The sequence below is a fragment of the Oncorhynchus tshawytscha genome, linkage group LG16, assembly GCF_018296145.1.
Source record: "Oncorhynchus tshawytscha isolate Ot180627B linkage group LG16, Otsh_v2.0, whole genome shotgun sequence".
NCBI lineage: Eukaryota > Metazoa > Chordata > Actinopteri > Salmoniformes > Salmonidae > Oncorhynchus > Oncorhynchus tshawytscha.
In genome coordinates, this window is record NC_056444.1 from 72,648,298 (window position 1) to 72,667,721 (window position 19,424).

The window sequence follows — 19,424 nt, forward strand, 5'->3', positions numbered from 1 at the left end:
CTGTAGTGCACGCGCTACTTCTGTCCCCGATTCGTTGAGCGCGCGCCTCACAATTCAACAGCTCCACATAGCGACTTGCAAACATTGAGTAAGAACAATATGACCTAAAATTGTAGGAAGGTGAACAAATTTGGCTAGCTGCTATTATTCATGAATTAGCTAGTTTAGCGACAGGATGTAACACGCAGTTTATTTCACTTAGATATATAATTTCGATTAATTGAAAGTATACCTGGAAAGCCTGAATTGGTAGGTATTGGTGAGTTATCTGCAGTTTATATAAAACGAGCGTATTGATTGATTGATTGCTAGCTAACTAAATTAGCTAATGTTATTAAACTATTTCGTAAGATGACCTCAAATGATGGTTAATTAGGATCTCTGTTTTATTTCCTACCTTTCACCCATTAACTATGTCTTTGCATGTTAAATTAGGAATTTCCGTGCTTGGCTAGCTAGAAAGCTAATTTGCTGAATTTCGCAATGTTTGATAGACACGGGGACAGCAACTTCCTATCAGTGGTTAACTGGCTAACGTTAGTAGGATGTAGCAGAATGAGTTACAGAAGTGACTATTGAGTTCTAACAATATTGAAAATAATCCAATAGAAAAGCACGATTTATTTTTTATGTGGGACATTAATAACTAGCTAGCTATGTACTTTAAGCCTTTACATATTAGCCTTCTAATTTGGCATGCATTACAGATTCATAACCTTTGGATTAACTCGACGAGTGGCTCATTTGTCTTTTATCACGTTGCATGTGTTGGATAACAAATTGGAGACCTGTTTGCCTAGCTGATTAAACATCAGTCAAATAACGTGCTACTTTACTATCTTATATAAAAATAGGTGGCCGACTGGGATGGGTCACAGAAGACTAATATTTTAAGACTATATTATTTTTCTCATGATGTTTGATGACACTTCCTTAGTCGACAACTTCCACTGATTGCCAACACAGGTCATCTTGTCATGGCTTGTTGAACAAATAATGAACACATTCTGCTATTTCAGTATGGAAGTGGAAACCAAAATAGTTAAAATAATATTTCATGATTTAATTTAAATTACAAGCTGTTTGTAGAGACTATCAAACTGTTTGTGCAATGCCATAATTTTAACTAGGAGGTATTTGTGTATCTAGTTTGTCCATTTATTCCACATTTTATCCAACTGCTAAAAATATAACCACAAGCCAAGGCTTTGCATTAATGGCAAACTGTCAAATGATGTGTTAAATATGTAGCCATGTGCAATAAAATGATGCATTCTTCACAGTACTATATGCTGAGAGGAAATTAATCTCATATTCAGTTTCAATTTGAGAACTAAATTTCCTTGTTGTTTTTTATTATTATTTTTTTTTTTCACCTTTATTTAACCAGGTAGGCTAGTTGAGAACAAGTTCTCATTTGCAACTGCGACCTGGCCAAGATAAAGCATAGCAGTGTGAACAGACAACACAGAGTTACACATGGAGTAAACAATTAACAAGTCAATAACACAGTAGAGAAAAAAAGGGGAGTCTATATACATTGTGTGCAAAAGGCATGAGGAGGTAGGTGAATAATTACAATTTTGCAGATTAACACTGGAGTGATAAATGATCAGATGGTCATGTTCAGGTAGAGATATTGGTGTGCAAAAGAGCAGAAAAGTAAATAAATAAAAACAGTATGGGGATGAGGTAGGTAAAAATGGGTGGGCTATTTACGGATAGACTATGTACAGCTGCAGCGATCGGTTAGCTGCTCAGATAGCAGATGTTTGAAGTTGGTGAGGGAGATAAAAGTCTCCAACTTAAGCGATTTTTGAGGTAGCTTGGTGCCTTCTAGCATTCATAGGCCTCACCTTGCCATAATGATAGGTCTGTGCTCTCTGGGATCCTTGGGATGTCCCTACCCCATTGAAGTTTAAATGTAAAATGGTTAAGGTTAGGATTTAGGGTAGGGATGTCCCAAGTATCCCCGGATAGCACTATTCCATGATGATACTACATTAGCCTAACCTTTTCCTTGTTATTTTGTGTTTTACAGGAATCTACCTACTAAGACCTAACTCCCCTGGATGAATCACTGACAATCTTCCACATTGATATTCAGAAACGTCATCCAGTAACTCCTTACTTATAGAATACTTAAGTATATAGATCAATTGCAACTTTTGAGGAAATGCCAACTCACCTGTTGCCATATGTGGAAAGTCCAGATGGACTTGGACAAGACGTTCTAAATATTAGTAGTGGTGCTAGCATGCCAGGGTCTGGCTCCAGCATGACTCCTCACAGTGCCACCATCACTAACAAAGCTGAGGCTCAGCCCGAGGGAAGCCTGCTGGAAGCCCTGGACTGTATGTTTTGTGACCAGACCTTCACACACCAAGATGACCTGGGCCCACACGTCCTGACCCAGCACCCCACAACACTGTTCGAAACAACAGTTCTGCGTGTGGAGGCAGAGTTCTTGATCCCAGGTGAGAGGGCCCGGTCCAAACCCAGGTTGCCATCTGTGAAGGAGGTGGTATTTAGCTGCGTTGTGTGTGATCAGGCCACAGAGGGTGCCAGTGAGCTGGAGAGCCACATGAGGACACACAAGGACTGTTTCACATTTCACTGTAACTTTTGTGGCCGGCGGTTCAAAGAACCCTGGTTTCTCAGGAACCATATGAGGTTCCATAAGGCTAAGGCCCAGCAGAACCTGGATGGTCCAGTTATTATCAATGAAGTCATCCAAGACCAAGTCCCAGAGCCCGTAATCACCCCTTATAAAATGTGCTTTACCTGTGGCTTCTTTTTTCCCGATAAACACCATTTGGTGGAACACAGCAAAGTACATAGAAAAGAATTAGAGGCTGATGAAAACAGAGAGAAGTATAGACAGGAAGATCCCCTCAGTCAACAAGGTTTTTTACAGGTACTCAACCTTCGCCCCCTCTCTGAGAAAAGTACTATACCAGAGAGATCTTCTAGGTGGATTGCTCAACTAGACCCTTTCAACACCTACCAGGCCTGGCAACTTGCCACCAAGGGAAAGATAGCAGTTTGTCCAAGTATGGCTAAAGATCTAGGCCTAATCCAAGACCACAGCTCTAACAACGAGGACTCTGGCTCAGATAAAGAACTGACAAACATCTGGTCAGAAGGCCAAGAAGGTGACAACAAGTGTGTTAAAGACAACTTGGGTAGAGAACTGAGATCCAGACAGACTGCTGGAGAGACCCCATCACCAGAACCTAATCAGAAGTCAAGTCGAAATGACAAGCCGACGCACTGTGAGGACTGTGGGAGGACATTCAGGACGTACCACCAGCTTGTTCTCCACTCCAGGGTGCACAAGAGGGAGAGGGGTGAGGCGGAGAGCCCCACCGCCTTCATTGATGGCAAGCTCTCGAGAGCAGAGTCCCCCAAAGAAGAGGGGTCTGAAGAAGGGTCAGATGACGGAGCACCGGGAGATGCCTTATTTTCAGGTAAATACAGCAACTTAATGTTTAAGAAACAACCATTTGTTTTCTAATGATGAAAGGTGGATTTACAGTTTTTCCCAATTGTTAAAACACGTTTGCTGAAACTACATCTCCAGTACTCAAAACTCTGATCACAAAACAGTTAGCCAATTTCCCCAAACCCCACAGACATCTTCCAAAATGAAACACAGAAATCAACATCATGTACTCCCTGCTCAAAATGAAACTCTGCTTACAAATGAGAAAAAAAATAACATGACATATTCAACATGACATATTCAACACACTAGGGATGCACGATATATCGGTGAACATTTCTGAATCAGCCAATATTAGCTAAAAATGCCATCCTCGGTATCGGTTTGTTAAAAACCGATGTCATAGCTACCGTGCATACCTATGGAATATTATATTGAACCATTTTAGAGTGATTCTTTTTAAAATATGATTTGTCAGTGCATTATGTAAATGTTTTGCTAATACAGTGGTTCAGAGTAATTACGTAATAACGGCACGTAAATTTTTCGCGACACGTGCAACACAGCATTCCAAACCTAGCCCACAATGTCTGCTGTGTGGATCGAGCAGTCAACAAGTCGAGCAGTCATTTGAAAGAGTAAGGAAAATTCATTGAGACAACTCAAAGGCGAAATCCATTAACTCCAAGATAATGGAATTCATTGCCCTTGACAATCAACCATGGGTGATGTTTGCTTTCGCAGACTGGTCAAGCACCGGTACACACTACCATGTGTACTATTTTTCAGATGTTGCCGTACCGGAGTTACACAGTAATAGTGTCACTGCTATTAGAGTCACGATATACATACTATGGAATGCCGTTTGGGTCTTTGCGTGTCAAAAAAAGATAAGAGTAGCACTGTCAAAGCTGTACAAAAGTCTGCAAACACCGGCTACAAATGATGTTTACAATACCGCGTTGGTAATAAAGCATTATTTGTTCGACTGCAACTAGCTAGCTTTAGCTTGGTACCTAGCTAGCACCAATATAACCAGCCTGAAAACAATGACCGGTCAAAACTGCAGTCATTTTCATTATTCTTAGCAATGATTTAGGAATCCTTGTAAGTATTAGCAAGGTTGCCACTTGTTGTTTGCCTATTGAATTTTTACTTAAATAGCTAGCCAGCTACTTAACCCTGTTGCCCAAAGCTAACGTTATAAGCAGCCAGCTAGCTTCATCTGGCTAGTGAGGCACAACCAGACCCGGTTATGTGTTGTGAAGCTAGCCACAATAAGGATTAGGCACAATAGTGGAATTTACAGTTTGCCTTTAAAATAAAAGTGTGTCATTGACAGTGATGCAGATGAATACATATAGTACAATTATGCCACACTTCACTTTTGAAGGCTAACCGCAAATCCACTATTGTGGCTAATCCTTATTGTGGCTAGCTTCACATAGATGGGTCCGGCCACCATTAATCAAGTAAGAACTGTCTTATGAATTAGGGTTATTTTAGATGACACCTAGCTATATAGTTAGCTCGCTAACTATAGCTACTGAAATGGATTATGTCGTGTTATTTGACGTGTATCTTTTTTGACACGCAAAGACAAACGGTGTTCCATAGAAATCCTGATTTGAAAATGAAACAACTGAACAAATGAACAACGAAACAGCACAGCAAGTAAGTGAAAGAAATCGGTTTTGATTATGTTTTACTGGTAATGGGTACATACGTAAATGGCAACAAAATTAGTTTTTGATCAATGTAGTGTGTGTAACCTTTATTTAACTCTGCAAGTCAGTTAAGAACAAATTCTTATTTACAATGACGCCCCGGACGATGCTGGGCCAATTGTGTGCCGCCCTATGGGACTCCCAATCACGGCCGGATGTGAGACAGCCTGGATTCGAACCAGGGACTGTAGTGACGCCTCTTGCACTGAGATGCAGTGCCTTAGACCTCTGCGTCCGTGTGTGTGTGTTAACTATTTAACTGTACTAGAATGCTTAAGGCTGCAGTATGGTTGTTTTTGGCAAGGAAAATATTGGATATCGGTTTCGTCAAAAAATGTAATATTGGTGCATCACTACTACTATCAGAACCTATTTCAGTGTAAAGACTAATAATTTGTTACAGTATATATTGTGTATTTTTTGTGTTTGCTCAAACAAGAAAGGAACACAAATGCAAGATGTGGGCTATGGTTGATTAGCTCACTCTGATGTTGTGGAAGATGGCAGGGTTTTCAATAATCTGTTGGATTTCCCCACAGTTTTATAGCATTATTTTCAACTACCATTTGCACAATAGCAGCCTCTTGTTCGTCTGTAAATAGACGCGTTTTACCACCACGTGGTTGTCGTCTTTCATTTCTACAAAAAATATAATACACTACAGTAATACAGTATACAACATAAACATGTTACAAAGTAGTATAGCCCCCAATTTCATACAAACAGTACATGAAACATACATACAGTACATGAAACATTGACTTTGTTTCACCTTACAGTATGTATTGGAATCTACAGTCTTTACTGTGCTTTATGTTGTACTACTGTCAAGTAGTAGATAGGGTCCTGAAAAGGGGACTGTTCTTTTTTTGCTGAGTTTACCTGTCTTTCAATGATAATTTGTAAAAATCAAAATAACTTCACAGATCTTCATTGTAAAGGGTTTAACCTCACTAGGGTATGTGGGAAGCTAGCGTCCCACCTGGCCAACATCCAGTGAAATTGCAGAGCGCCAAATACAAATACAGAAATACCCATTTATAAAAATTCAGAAAACACACAAGTATTTTACATAGGTTTAAAGATGAACTTCTTGTGAATCCAACCACGGTGTCAGATTTCAAAAAGGCTTCACGGTGAAGGCATACCTTATGATTATTTGAGAACATCGCCCAGCAGACAAATCATTACAAACAGTAACCAGCCAAGTAGAAGAGTTACACAAGTCAGAAATAGAGATAAAATTAATCACTTACCTTTGATATTCATATGGTTGCACTCAGAAGACATTCATTTACTCAATAAATGTTTGTTTTGTTCGATAAAGTCTCTTTGTATCCAAAAACTTCAGTTTTGTTCACGTGTTTTCTTCAGTAATCCACAGGCTCAAACGCAGTCACAACAGGCAGACAAAAAAATCCAAATTGTATCTGTAAAGTTCATAGAAACATGTCAATCGATGTTTATATTCAATCATCAGGTTGTTTTTAGCCTAAATAATCGATAATATTTCAACCGGACAATAACGTCGTCAATATAAAAGGTTAACAAGAAAGGCACTCTCTCGGTCGCACGCATGAAAAAGCTCTGTGACACTGCATGGTCCACTCATTCAGACTGCTCTCACTCCCTCATTTTTCAGAATACAAGCCTGAAACAATTTCTAATGACTGTTGACATCTAGTGGAAGGCATAGGAACTGCAATTTGAGTCCTAAGTCAATGGATACTGTAATGGCATTGAATAGAAAACTACAAAACAAAAAATAATCCTACTTCCTGGATGGATTTTTCTCAGGTTTTCGCCTGCCAAATCAGTTCTGTTTTACTCACAGACACTATTTTAACAGTTTTTGAACTTTAGAGTGTTTTCTATCCAAATCTACCAATTATATGCATATATCTTCTGGGCCTGAGTAGCAAGCAGTTTAATTTGGGCACGCTTTTCATCCAAAATTCCAAATACTGCCCCCTAGCCTAGAGAAGTTAAACACGGTTTCCCATGCTTGTTCAATGAACCATAAACAATTAATGAACATGCACCTGTGGAACGGTCGTTAAGACACTAACAGCTTACAGATGGTAGGCAATTAAGGTCACAGTTATGAAAACTAAAGAGGCCTTTCTACTGACTCTGAAAAACACCAAAAGAAAGATGCCCAGGGTCCCCTTAGGCATGCTGCAAGGAGGCAAGAGGACTGCAGATGTGGCCAGGGCATTAAATTGCAATGTCCGTACTGTGAGACGCCTAAGACAGCGCTACAGGGAGACAGGACGGACAGCTGGTCGTCCTTGCAGTGGCAGACCACGTGTAACAACACCTGTACAGGATCGGTACATCCGAACATCACTCCATCAGTGCTCAGACGGTCTGCTATACTGAGGGCTTGTAGGCCTGTTGTAAGGCAGGTTCTCACCAGACATCACCGGCAGCAACGTCTCCGATGGGCACACACCCACCGTCGCTGGACCAGACAGGACTGGCAAAAAGTGCTCTTTACTGACGAGTCATGGTTTTGTCTCACCAGGGGTGATGGTCAGATTCGCGTTTATCGTTGAAGGAATGAGCGTTACACCGAGATCTGTACTCTGGAGCGGCATCGATTTGGAGGTGGAGGGTGTGGCATGGTCTGGGGCGGTGTGTCACAGCATCATTGGACTGAGCTTGTTGTCATTGTAGGCAATCTCAACGCTGTGCGTTACAGGGAAGACGACATGCTCCCTCATATGGTACCCTTCCTGCAGGCTCATCCTTCATGACCCTCCAGCATGACAATGCCACCAGCCATACTGCTCGTTCTGTGCATGATTTCCTGCAAGACAGGAATGTCTGTGTTCTGCCATGGCCAGCGACGAGCCCGAATCGAAATCCCATTGAGCACGTCTGGGACCTGTTGGATCGGAGGGTGAGAGTTAGGGCCATTCCCCCCAGAAATGCCCGGGAACTTGCAGGTGCCTGGTGGAAGAGTGAGGTAACATCTCAAAGCAATAACTTAATGCAGCTGGTGGCCACATTCTAGTAACAGACACCGACTGTTACTTTTGACTTTGACCCTCCTTTGTTCAGGGACACATTATTCCATTTATTTTAGTCACGTCTGTGGAACTTGTTCAGTTTGTCTCAGTTGTTGAATCTTGTTATGTTCATACAAATATTTACACATGTTAAGTTGGCTGAAAATTAACGCTGTTGACAGTAAGAGGACGTTTCTTTTTTTGCTGAGTTTATGTACTGAACACATTGGACCTATTCTCATTTTGGAACGTCCAGATAATAGATGCTACGGTGAAGCGGCTCAGATTGGCCTGCACTCTCTGCCCAGTCTCTCCCAAGGTCAAACCACATTTGCCTGAATTTCGTCAGAGATTACTCTCCTTGTTCCTGATTTTCCTATACCTATACACCTACCCCCACCTCTACCTGTGAAGTGTAAAAGTGATAAATTGGTAATTAAGCTTAGCTTGTTGAACAGTGTTGCATTTCACTTGCACACAAGATTTTAGTTGTGAAGGTCGTGCCAAAGATAGATAATTGTGTTATTTTGCGAAATGTTTGTAAAATTGCAATCTCAGTGTAAGACAAAACATGTGCCAGTACTATTCCAATTTGGTGTATGCTTCTGGTAAATTAGTTACAGGTTTGGGTCGTTGTCCCTCATGGGCCAGTTTTAGTGTGTATAAATTGGGAAAAACCTGTAAATGGTCATTTATTTTCAACGGTTCTCTCTACTGGTCATTTACAGGTTATGCAAATCCACTTGCTTCACAGAAGTTTTTGTAAGTAGACTATTTGATTTCTTCACATGACCCAATCTCCTGTTTTTGTTTTCTCTACAGATAAAAGTGAAGATGGATTTGATCAAATGAAGGTGAAACATCTTGTGTCCTCCAGGGAGTGTAGTTACTGTGGCAAGACATTCCGTTCCAGCTATTACCTCAACATTCACCTCAGGACCCATACAGGTAAACATTATGTAATGCTGGGAAGCCTGATTTGTTATTTGTGGTCCTACATGGATATTGATTACTGCATTGTTGGGTTTAGAGCTTGCAAGAAAGGCATTTCACTGTACTTGTGCATGTGACATTGGAACTTGAAATAGGCTGCACAATTGGGAAATGTAAGTTGAGATTTATAGCTGTTATTTGGCTCTAAGGTTTAACATGAAGTTGGATGGGCTTACTCTGAGTGCTAGAGGTGTAACTGTACTGAACCGTTCGGTAATGGGACCTCGATTTGGTCCGCACTGTGAACCCAAATTAATACATACAACATTAAGTAAACACTAGGCTTATAGGCTATTCCGAAGCTGCGTTGTATGCCTCTTGAGTAAATCGCTTTGTAATAAAAATTACAACCTTAATTGCTGTATTTCAGGCTGTCCTTTTGAGGCGCAACCAGGAACTAGTTCTGTTCTTTTGTAAGAAAACAGCATAGGCCTATACAATTTCTTAACAATGTTTATATATTGATTTCATACACATGTTGCACTTTATTTTAGTGTTGTTGATGAGTAATCATTTAAGAAAATGCAAAGTGAAATGTTGGTATTCCTGATTGTGCTCTCATCAGGCATTACAAATCAAATCAAATTTTTTATTTGTCACATACACATGGTTAGCAGATGTTAATGCGAGTGTAGCGAAATGCTTGTGCTTCTAGTTCCGACAATGCAGTAATAACGAGCAAGTAATCTAACTAACAATTCCAAAAAAAAACTACTGTCATACACAGTGTAAGGGGATAAAGAATATGTACATAAGGATATATGAATGAGTGATGGTACAGAGCAGCATAGGCAAGATACAGTAGATGATATCGAGTACAGTATATACATATGAGATAAGTATGTAAACCAAGTGGCATAGTTAAAGTGGCTAGTGATACATGTATTACATAAGGATGCAGTCGATGATATAGAGTACAGTATCAACGTATGCATATGAGATGAACAATGTAGGGTAAGTAACATTATATAAGGTAGCATTGTTTAAAGTGGCTAGTGATATATTTACATCATTTCCCATCAGTTCCCATGATTAAAGTGGCTGGAGTAGAGTCAGTGTCATTGACAGTGTGTTGGCAGTAGCCACTCAATGTTAGTGGTGGCTGTTTAACAGTCTGATGGCCTTGAGATAGAAGCTGTTTTTCAGTCTCTCGGTCCCAGCTTTGATGCACCTGTACTGACCTCGCCTCGCCTTCTGGATGGCAGCGGGGTGAACAGGCAGTGGCTCGGGTGGTTGATGTCCTTGATGATCTTTATGGCCTTCCTGTAGCATCGGGTGGTGTAGGTGTCCTGGAGGGCAGGTAGTTTGCCCCACGGTGATGCGTTGTGCAGACCTCACTACCCTCTGGAGAGCCTTACGGTTGAGGGCGGTGCAGTTGCCATACCAGGCGGTGATACAGCCCGCCAGGATGCTCTCGATTGTGCATCTGTAGAAGTTTGTGAGTGCTTTTGGTGACAAGCAATATGTACCAAACCGTTACACCCCTGTTTTCTGTATGAGGTACTTTCAGCATTTAATTCATCTGAAGACTGTATTTGCTGTTAGGATCATATTATGCTTATGCAATTCTTTTGTCTTTCAGGTGAAAAACCACACAAATGTATATACTGTGACTATGCTGCAGCCCAGAAAACCTCACTGAGATATCACTTAGATAGACGTCACAAGGACAAACCTTACACTGACATCCCCAATAAGCCTGTGATATCTGTGCCATCTCCCAGTGAGAAAGAATTCACCAGAAACAGAGATGACAAACGGGTCCCCAACCGATCCAAACTGTGGCCAACTCCCAATGTCAGGCCTGCAACCAAACCTTGTGCCATTATGAAACCAGAGGATAGATTTAATAGCATCGGTGTCAAGATTGCCAGCCCACTTGCTCAAGTGAATGCTGAGTATGGGAAATTGATTTCTACGGCTGCTTACTCTTCTTCTGCACACATAAAATGCCCCGTACCTGTTAACCTGAAGATGAAAGGACAGGAGACAAAACACCCCGTACCTGTTAACCTGAAGATGGAAGGACAGGAGACAAAACACCCCGTACCTGTTAACCTGAAGATGGAAGGACAGGAGACAAAACACCCCGTACCTGTTAACCTGAAGATGGAAGGACAGGAGACAAAACACCCCGTACCTGTTAACCTGAAGATGAAAGGACAGGAGACAAAACACCCCGTACCTGTTAACCTGAAGATGGAAGGACAGGAGACAAAACACCCCGTACCTGTTAACCTGAAGATGGAAGGAAAGGAAATAAATGATGAGGGCTTCAGCGCCCCATTAAATTTGTCCTTAAAAGTTTCACTTTCCATCTCCGCCACCCTAATACCAAGGAATGTGTTGATTTCCAATGCCTGTTCGTCCTGTGCCTTCAGCACTATGTACCCAGAGGTCCTGCTCATGCACAAGAAGCTGCTTCACAAGGAGAAGTCTGACATAACTAAGAAGAACAGAAGTCTAAAACTGAAGCGTTATACTGGCTGCCCCCCTGCCCTTGAGGGCAAAGATGTCACCCTGCTGCCTCTTGTAGATCGGAGACACCCTCGCCGGACCAAATCCCCAACCCCTCAGTCTCCTGGAAAACGTACAGGAAAGACTCACCCCTCCAACCCTCATGGGCCTAAACAGTCTCTCACCAATGAACCCCGGAAGGCGATGGGAGCCCTGGGCCTGGACAATCAGCGGTACAGGATGATGATGATGCCGCCTACCACCAGCCAGGGCCAATCCAGGTTTACAGAGCCAGCAGAACAATCCAACACCAATGGTAGAAAATATAGCAAACCTGTAATGGAGAGACCGAGGCAGAGCCCATCGGACAGCAGAGTGGCAAGCGGCTTAAGAAGCGGTCCTGTGAGGAGCGGTAGTGTTGTAATCTGGCCCTCAGATGCTGCCAGGCTATGCCTCTCCAGCCGGTTCGGTAGTCTTCCCCCAATGGACTTTGGTGGTGAACCTTCCAGTAAGAGGCAGAGATTCTCTGTGCTCCCCGGAAGGGAAACGGACACTGTTGATACTGGCTTTAGGATGGAGGACAGGTACAACAGACTGCTTCCCTCAGGAAGAAATGTAGCCTCTCCCTCTCACAGGCTGCAAGCCTATGCCCCAGTCAAAGCGTCCAACCCTCCAGCCTCTGCAAGCAGCAGCAGCATGGAGACTGACTGGAATATGATCAACATCCTCCGTTCCTACACCCCCAGTGACCTGGCCTCCCTCTACCATCCCACTGTGGCTAACCCCAGTCATGGAGTGCAGACAAACCCAAGAGGTATGAGCTAAAAGCTTTATCTTATGTATTTTCTACACGTTTGAAATTAATTCATCCCATTTTCATGATGTTAGTGTAGTTGTAAATGTCGTGGGGTTCCGTATTAGAGTTGGACAGCTATATCATATTGCCATTATTACGGTTTGTATCAAACTTACTTTTAGGGTTACTCCTAATATTGTCCTTCTCTTCCTAGGGAGTAGGCCATTACTCTACCCAGCTAGTATGCTACAGAGGAGAGCCTATTCCAGACCCATCAGTAATGAATGCAGTGGACCCACTGACAAAAGGGCTTAACTGTTCTAATGGTATGCTATTGTTCTGGTTGACTTCACCGGTCATGGTGTAAGTAACTTTGTCTTAAGTTCTGTGTTGAGATAAATAGAATACATTTGATAGCCTTCCATAGGTTTGAAATACACTGAGAAGTTCATGCTACAATCATCTTTTGAGAGTTTACCTGGAGGAAAGGCCTGACCCATAAATGACCTACCCCCACTGATCTATACACATCCATCTAATATAACAGTTGAGGTAGTTGACAAATGACTGTTTGAATATCATATTGTTATGGTTGCACTAGATAAAACATGTATAAATGAGAAGTGTTAAGAGGAAGTTACCTTTTGTTTATTAATACGCTGGTCTGTCTAATATGACATACAGTCAGCAATCAAAGGACCATGTTTTTGTCAAAGCACTGATGTTGGGTAGGGTTTTATCTGACCTACAGCTTGAGTTCTTAGTTTACAAAACAAAAGCTGTATGTTGACATATCTTGCCTCAAACTCAATTTGTTGACGCTCATAGTAGGCAGTTATTTTTGTGATGATATGAAGCTGCAGTAGCTATCATGTCTACTATTGAGCCAGTGCATTTTGGAGAGTTGGGAGCAACATGTCTGTGCCTATAAGTAGTAGTTATTCACTGGATAAACATGATCAGAGCCTGAAGCCAGGGATTCCTGCTACTGGGTATTATGTGAAATGTACATAGAAAAGGCTGCTGGTTCTGTTCTGCCTATGGATTCCTCACAACCGACTATGCTGTAACAGTGGTAAAACATGGACCGAATATCTGAGGGATTCCAGTTTTTGTGCGCACGAATACTGTTCAGATGTTTCTTTTTTTAGATCGACTGTTTTTCCAAACGGTATTCAGGACTCTGTTCATGTCATGCAGGATCTTAAGATAGTCTTTTGCCTCAGGTTGGATTGTGTTAACTTGTCTGCCTGCTTTGTCACAGGCTTTTCTGAAGCTGTGGTCTACTACTTGTTGATTCTGTATATAAGTCAGGGAGAGCAGAGTGAATACCTTACTGCAGAAATTGCTCAACATTGTACACTGAAAAAACAATTGTCTCAGGTTTCAGAACTCAATTTGAGCTCTACGATTCTACTTCATTTAAGCATTAACTGTTACAAATTAATGTACATGGTGTAGGAAGCGTTCTGATATTTTCAAGCAATTTGGGCTCACCAGACCTGTTATTTCATATTTTTGCTGTTATAATTTTTAAGGTGTTATTTATTTCTGTACATTTTTTGTTTGTTTTCTGTGTGTGCAATGTAAAAAGTGAAATATCGCTCAAGAGTTGTATGACTATCACCATGAGTCAATGACATTTGGGGCATAGACGAGTAGTTTTATAATATTTGTTTGTGCTGTTTGAAAATGTCTACAGGTATCTTTCCAAGTCTTACTATAGGCCTACCACCTTCCTGTTTATGTAACCTTGAAACAACTTTTGATACTTTTTTTTTTTGTCACTGGAAATGGACAGTTTCAGACTTCTCCTTTCCTGCTTTCATAAGCAAATGGTTATTAAGTTATCATTTAAATCTAAGTTTGGTTTATGTATTAGCCTAGGTAATTATGGTGACGGATACTGGACTTAACCTGGTTAGTTGAATTTACTCCTATTTGAGATGCAATGCTATGTCTGCCTATGCTGCTCTACAGTACTTTACACAGTGATTTCACCCAGTGTGGTTTACGTTCGCCGAATAAATGATAGTCATGTCAATACATGCATTCATTTTTTTCTTCAGTTTTCACTTTTCTATGTTGTGATCTCATTGTTTGGTCTTTTGACTTAGATCAAGTGTAATTGTTGTCTTGAGTAGAGGGATCCAATAAACATTCACACTCAGACCTTCAGTCTGCAGAAATGAAAAATGTTGGTTAAATGTCACTGCAATTGATGTACAAATCATTTGACATTTTTGAAAATGTGTATCATTTTTGTAATTGTTTACATGAGCATAGTGTTTTTGTCATAAATTTTATACATTGTGTACAATGTTGAGAAATTGCCATATCTTCTGTTATATCTTAGTCCATGTACAGGTAACTGCCAAAACAATGGAAACACTTGAGTAAACGAGGGATACAAAGTATATTGAAAGTGAGTGCTTCCACATAGGTGTTACTTCTGAGTTAAGTACGCAATTAACATACTATGATTAATGTAATTATTTTTGCTACCATGCCTATGCCCTCATAGGATGACAATGCCCCCATCCACAGGGGAAGAGTAGTTACTAAATGGTTTGATGAGCATAACAACTATGTAAACCATATACCATGGCTGTCTCAGTCACCAGATCTCAACCCAAATGAACACTTAGGGGAGAAGAGCGACGCCTGAGACTGCGTTTTCCACCACCATCAACAAAACAGCAAATTATGGAATGGTGTTACATCCTGACAGAGTTGTAGACACTTGTAGAATCTATTCCAAGGTGCATTGAAGCTGTTCTGGCTTGTGGTGAACCAATGCCCTATTAAGGCATGCGCAGACCAGCTGGTGTGTTTACGGATCTATTCAATCTCTCCCTATCCCAGAATGCTGTCCCCACATGCTTCAAGATGGCCACCATTGTTCCTGTACCCAAGAAGGCAAAGATAACTGAACTAAATGACAACCGCCCCGTAGCACTCACTTCTGTCATCATGAAGTGCACCCTAGACCCACTTCAGTTTGCATTCTGCCCCAACAGGTCCACAGACGATGGAGTTGCCATCACACTGCACTCTGCCCAATCTCATCTGGACAAGAGGAATACCTATGTAAGAATGCTGTTCATTGACTACAGCTCAGCATTCAACACCATAGTACACTCCAAGCTCATCATCAAGCTGGAGGAAAACAACCTCCCACTCAACATTAACAAAACAAAGGAGATGATTGTGGACTTCATTAACAAAACAAAGGAGATGATTGTGGACTTCAGGAAACAACAGAGGGAGCACCCCCCCTATCCACAACGAAGGGACAGCAGTGGAGAAGGTGGAAAGTTTTGAGTTCCTCGGCGTACACATCACAGATAAACTGAAATGGTCCACTCACACAGACAGTATGGTAAAGAAGGCACAACAGCGCCTCTTCAACCTCAGGAGGCAGAAGAAATGTGTTTTTCACCCAAAACCTGACAAACTTTTACAGATGCACAATTGAGAGCATCCTGTCGTGCTTTATCACAACCTGGTACGGCAATTACACCGCCATCAACTGCAAGGCTCTCCAGAGGGTGGTGCGGTCCGCACAATGCCTCACCAGGGGCAAACTACCTGCCCTCCATGACACCTACATCACCCGATGTCACAGGAAGGCCATCAGACTGCTAAACAGTAATCACTAACTCAGTCTGCTGCTTACACAGAGACCCAACACTGGCCACTTTAATAAATGGATCACTAGTCACTTTAAACAATGCCACTTTAAATAATGGCGCTTTAATAATGTTTAAATATCTTGCATTACTAATATATGTATGTACTGTATTTTATACCATCTATTGCACCTTGCCTATGCCGCTTGGCCATCGCTCATCCATATATTTATATGTACATATTCTCATTCACGCCTTTTAGATTTGTGTGTATTAGGTAGTTGTGGCGGAATTGTTAGATTACTTGTTAGATATTACTGCACTGTCAGGACTAGAAGCACAAGCATTTTACTACACTCGCATTAACATCTGCTACCCATGTGTATCTGACCAATAAAATTGAATTTGATTATATGTTGGTGTTTCCTTTATTTTGGCAGTTACCTGTACTTTGGTTCGTTCATTGTCTGGATAATGTCTTAACTGCAAGTAAACGCCAGAGGGCAGTGTATACAAACTCGAGTGCAGCAACACGGAGGTAGGTGGTGTTTCTGTGCTGTGTGGATGCTGTACATTCTCATCTTTATACAATCAATGATTCTGATAGACTGGTGTAGGAATACTTACCTGCACATCTTTGATTTGTGTCTGTTATCAGGGATGTGTTGATGCAGGGTGACATGTTTTGGGTAATAAAAGGGTCGTGAAGTATTTTGGCCATCAGTAAATGTAAACAGTGTATACAATTGTGTAGATTGGTGGTGTATTCCTATGTTAAGATGGTTGTACATTGTATACCATCAATGGGTTGTGTACTTTAGATTTGACTGTCACTGGCCTGGACCCCTATTTCTGAAACTATCCGCCGCCATTGTCGCAACCCCTATTACCAGCCTGTTCAACCTCTCTTTCATATCGTCTGAGATCCCCAAGGATTGGAAAGCTGCCGCAGTCATCCCCCTCTTCAAAGGGGGAGACACCCTGGACCCAAACTGTTACAGACCTATATCCATCCTGCCCTGCCTATCTAAGGTCTTCGAAAGCCAAGTCAACAAACAGGTCACTGACCATCTCGAATCCCACCGTACCTTCTCCGCTGTGCAATCTGGCTTCCGAGCCGGTCACGGGTGCACCTCAGCCACACTCAAGGTACTAAACGATATCATAACCGCCATCGATAAAAGACAGTACTGTGCAGCCGTCTTCATCGACCTTGCCAAGGCTTTCGACTCTGTCAATCACCATATTCTCATCGGCAGACTCAGTAGCCTCGGTTTTTCGGATGACTGCCTTGCCTGGTTCACCAATTACTTTGCAGACAGAGTTCAGTGTGTCAAATCGGAGGGCATGCTGTCCGATCCTCTGGCAGTCTCTATGGGGGTACCACAGGGTTCAATTCTCGGGCCGACTCTTTTCTCTGTATATCAATGATGTTGCTCTTGCTGCGGGTGATTCCCTGATCCACCTCTACGCAGACGACACCATTCTATATACTTTCGGCCCGTCATTGGACACTATCTAACCTCCAAACAAGCTTCAATGCCATACAACACTCCTTCCGTGGCCTCCAACTGCTCTTAAACGCTAGTAAAACCAAATGCATGCTTTTCAACCGATCGCTGCCTGCACCCGCATGCCCGACTAGCATCACCACCCTGGATGGTTCCGACCTTGAATATGTGGACATCTATAAGTACCTAGGTGTCTGGCTAGACTGCAAACTCTCCTTCCAGACTCATATCAAACATCTCCAATCAAAAATCAAATCAAGAGTCGGCTTTCTATTCCGCAACAAAGCCTCCTTCACTCACGCCGCCAAGCTTACCCTAGTAAAACTGACTATCCTACCAATCCTCGACTTCGGCGATGTCATCTACGAAATGGCTTCCAACACTCTACTCAGCAAACTGGATGCAGTATATCACAGTGCCATCCGTTTTGTCACTAAAGCACCTTATACCACCCACCACTGCGACTTGTATGCTCTAGTCGGCTGGCCCTCGCTACATATTCATCGCCAGACCCACTGGCTCCAGGTCATCTACAAGTCCATGCTAGGTAAAGCTCCGCCTTATCTCAGTTCACTGGTCACGATGGCAACACCCATCCGTAGCACGCGCTCCAGCAGGTGTATCTCACTGATCATCCCTAAAGCCAACACCTCATTTGGCTGCCTTTCGTTCCAGTACTCTGCTGCCTGTGACTGGAACGAATTGCAAAAATCGCTGAAGTTGGAGACTTTTATCTCCCTCACCAACTTCAAACATCAGCTATCTGAGCAGCTAACCGATCGCTGCAGCTGTACATAGTCTATTGGTAAATAACCCACCCATTTTCACCTACCTCATCCCCATACTGTTTTTATTTACTTTTCTGCTCTTTTGCACACCAATATCTCTACCTGTACATGACCATCTGATCATTTATCACTCCAGTGTTAATCTGCAAAATTGTAACTATTCGTCTACCTCCTCATGCCTTTTGCACACATTGTATATAGACTCCCCCTTTGTTTTCTACTGTGTTGTTAATTTGCTTATTCCATGTGTAACTCTGTGTTGTCTGCTCACACTGCTATGCTTTATCTTGGCCAGGTCGCAGTTGTAAATGAGAACTTGTTCTCAACTAGCCTACTTGGTTAAATAAAGGTGAAATAAAAATAAAAAAATAAAAATCAGAATCATGAGAAAAGGAAGAGAGACTGACAAAGCGTATCAAATTGTGCATTCTGTCAACACTAAATTACAAGGTACAGTCTCTACCACATTGAACACTTTTTTCCCTTATTTTTGAGTTCACCACATCTGTTTGCTGTTTGTTCCCCAGAGCCAGTGCTCTGTAATCTATTGCATTAGTTCACATTAGTGCATAATATCGCCCATGGGCCTTGGTAATCATAAACGCAAAATGAGCATTTCACTAAGCATCACCCTCAGATCCTTCACACTGTGGAGAACCAAGTGCAGAGAGAGGACGGAAAAAGACTTCATCTAATGACACACTTCCTGTTCCGAACACTCCGACTCCACACTGATACTCTTGTAAATATGTTTCACTTTTCAAAACTCGCTGAAGGGTTTCATGTTTAAAAAAAGTCACAGTAACAAGCAAATATATAGGACCACTTTGTATTTTTCTATCTGTTTGCGGCCATTATATTGTTTCCGCATAGTTCAAGGGAGTTCAAGAAGCATGTTAATGTTGTTGATTTAAAATAAATTTATATATTTTTTTACATAGACGGTTACACAGTTAACATTCAACAAAACTACCACATCACCTTGTTTGAGCTTGTTTATGTAGCCAGAAAGCAGGTGACCCTCCTGAACTTTTGACTTATCATCAGATCATTGTCATTCA

General features: G+C 41.8%; 1 protein-coding gene across 2 annotated transcripts; it reads left to right on the forward strand.

The window, feature by feature from the left end:
- Positions 1-13,438, forward strand: LOC112216298 (zinc finger protein 217). 2 transcript variants are annotated; one of them, XM_024376188.2, is made up of 5 exons: positions 1-88; positions 2,042-3,470; positions 9,009-9,134; positions 10,762-12,450; positions 12,647-13,438. In XM_024376188.2, exons 2-5 carry the CDS (start codon positions 2,177-2,179, stop codon positions 12,745-12,747), a joined length of 3,210 nt encoding a protein of 1,069 aa, XP_024231956.2. In that variant the 5' UTR covers positions 1-88; positions 2,042-2,176; the 3' UTR covers positions 12,748-13,438. The 2 variants fall into 2 exon arrangements, with proteins under 2 accessions (XP_024231956.2, XP_024231955.2); XM_024376187.2 differs by having other exon boundaries at positions 38-249.
- The last annotated feature ends 5,986 nt before the right edge of the window (positions 13,439-19,424 follow it).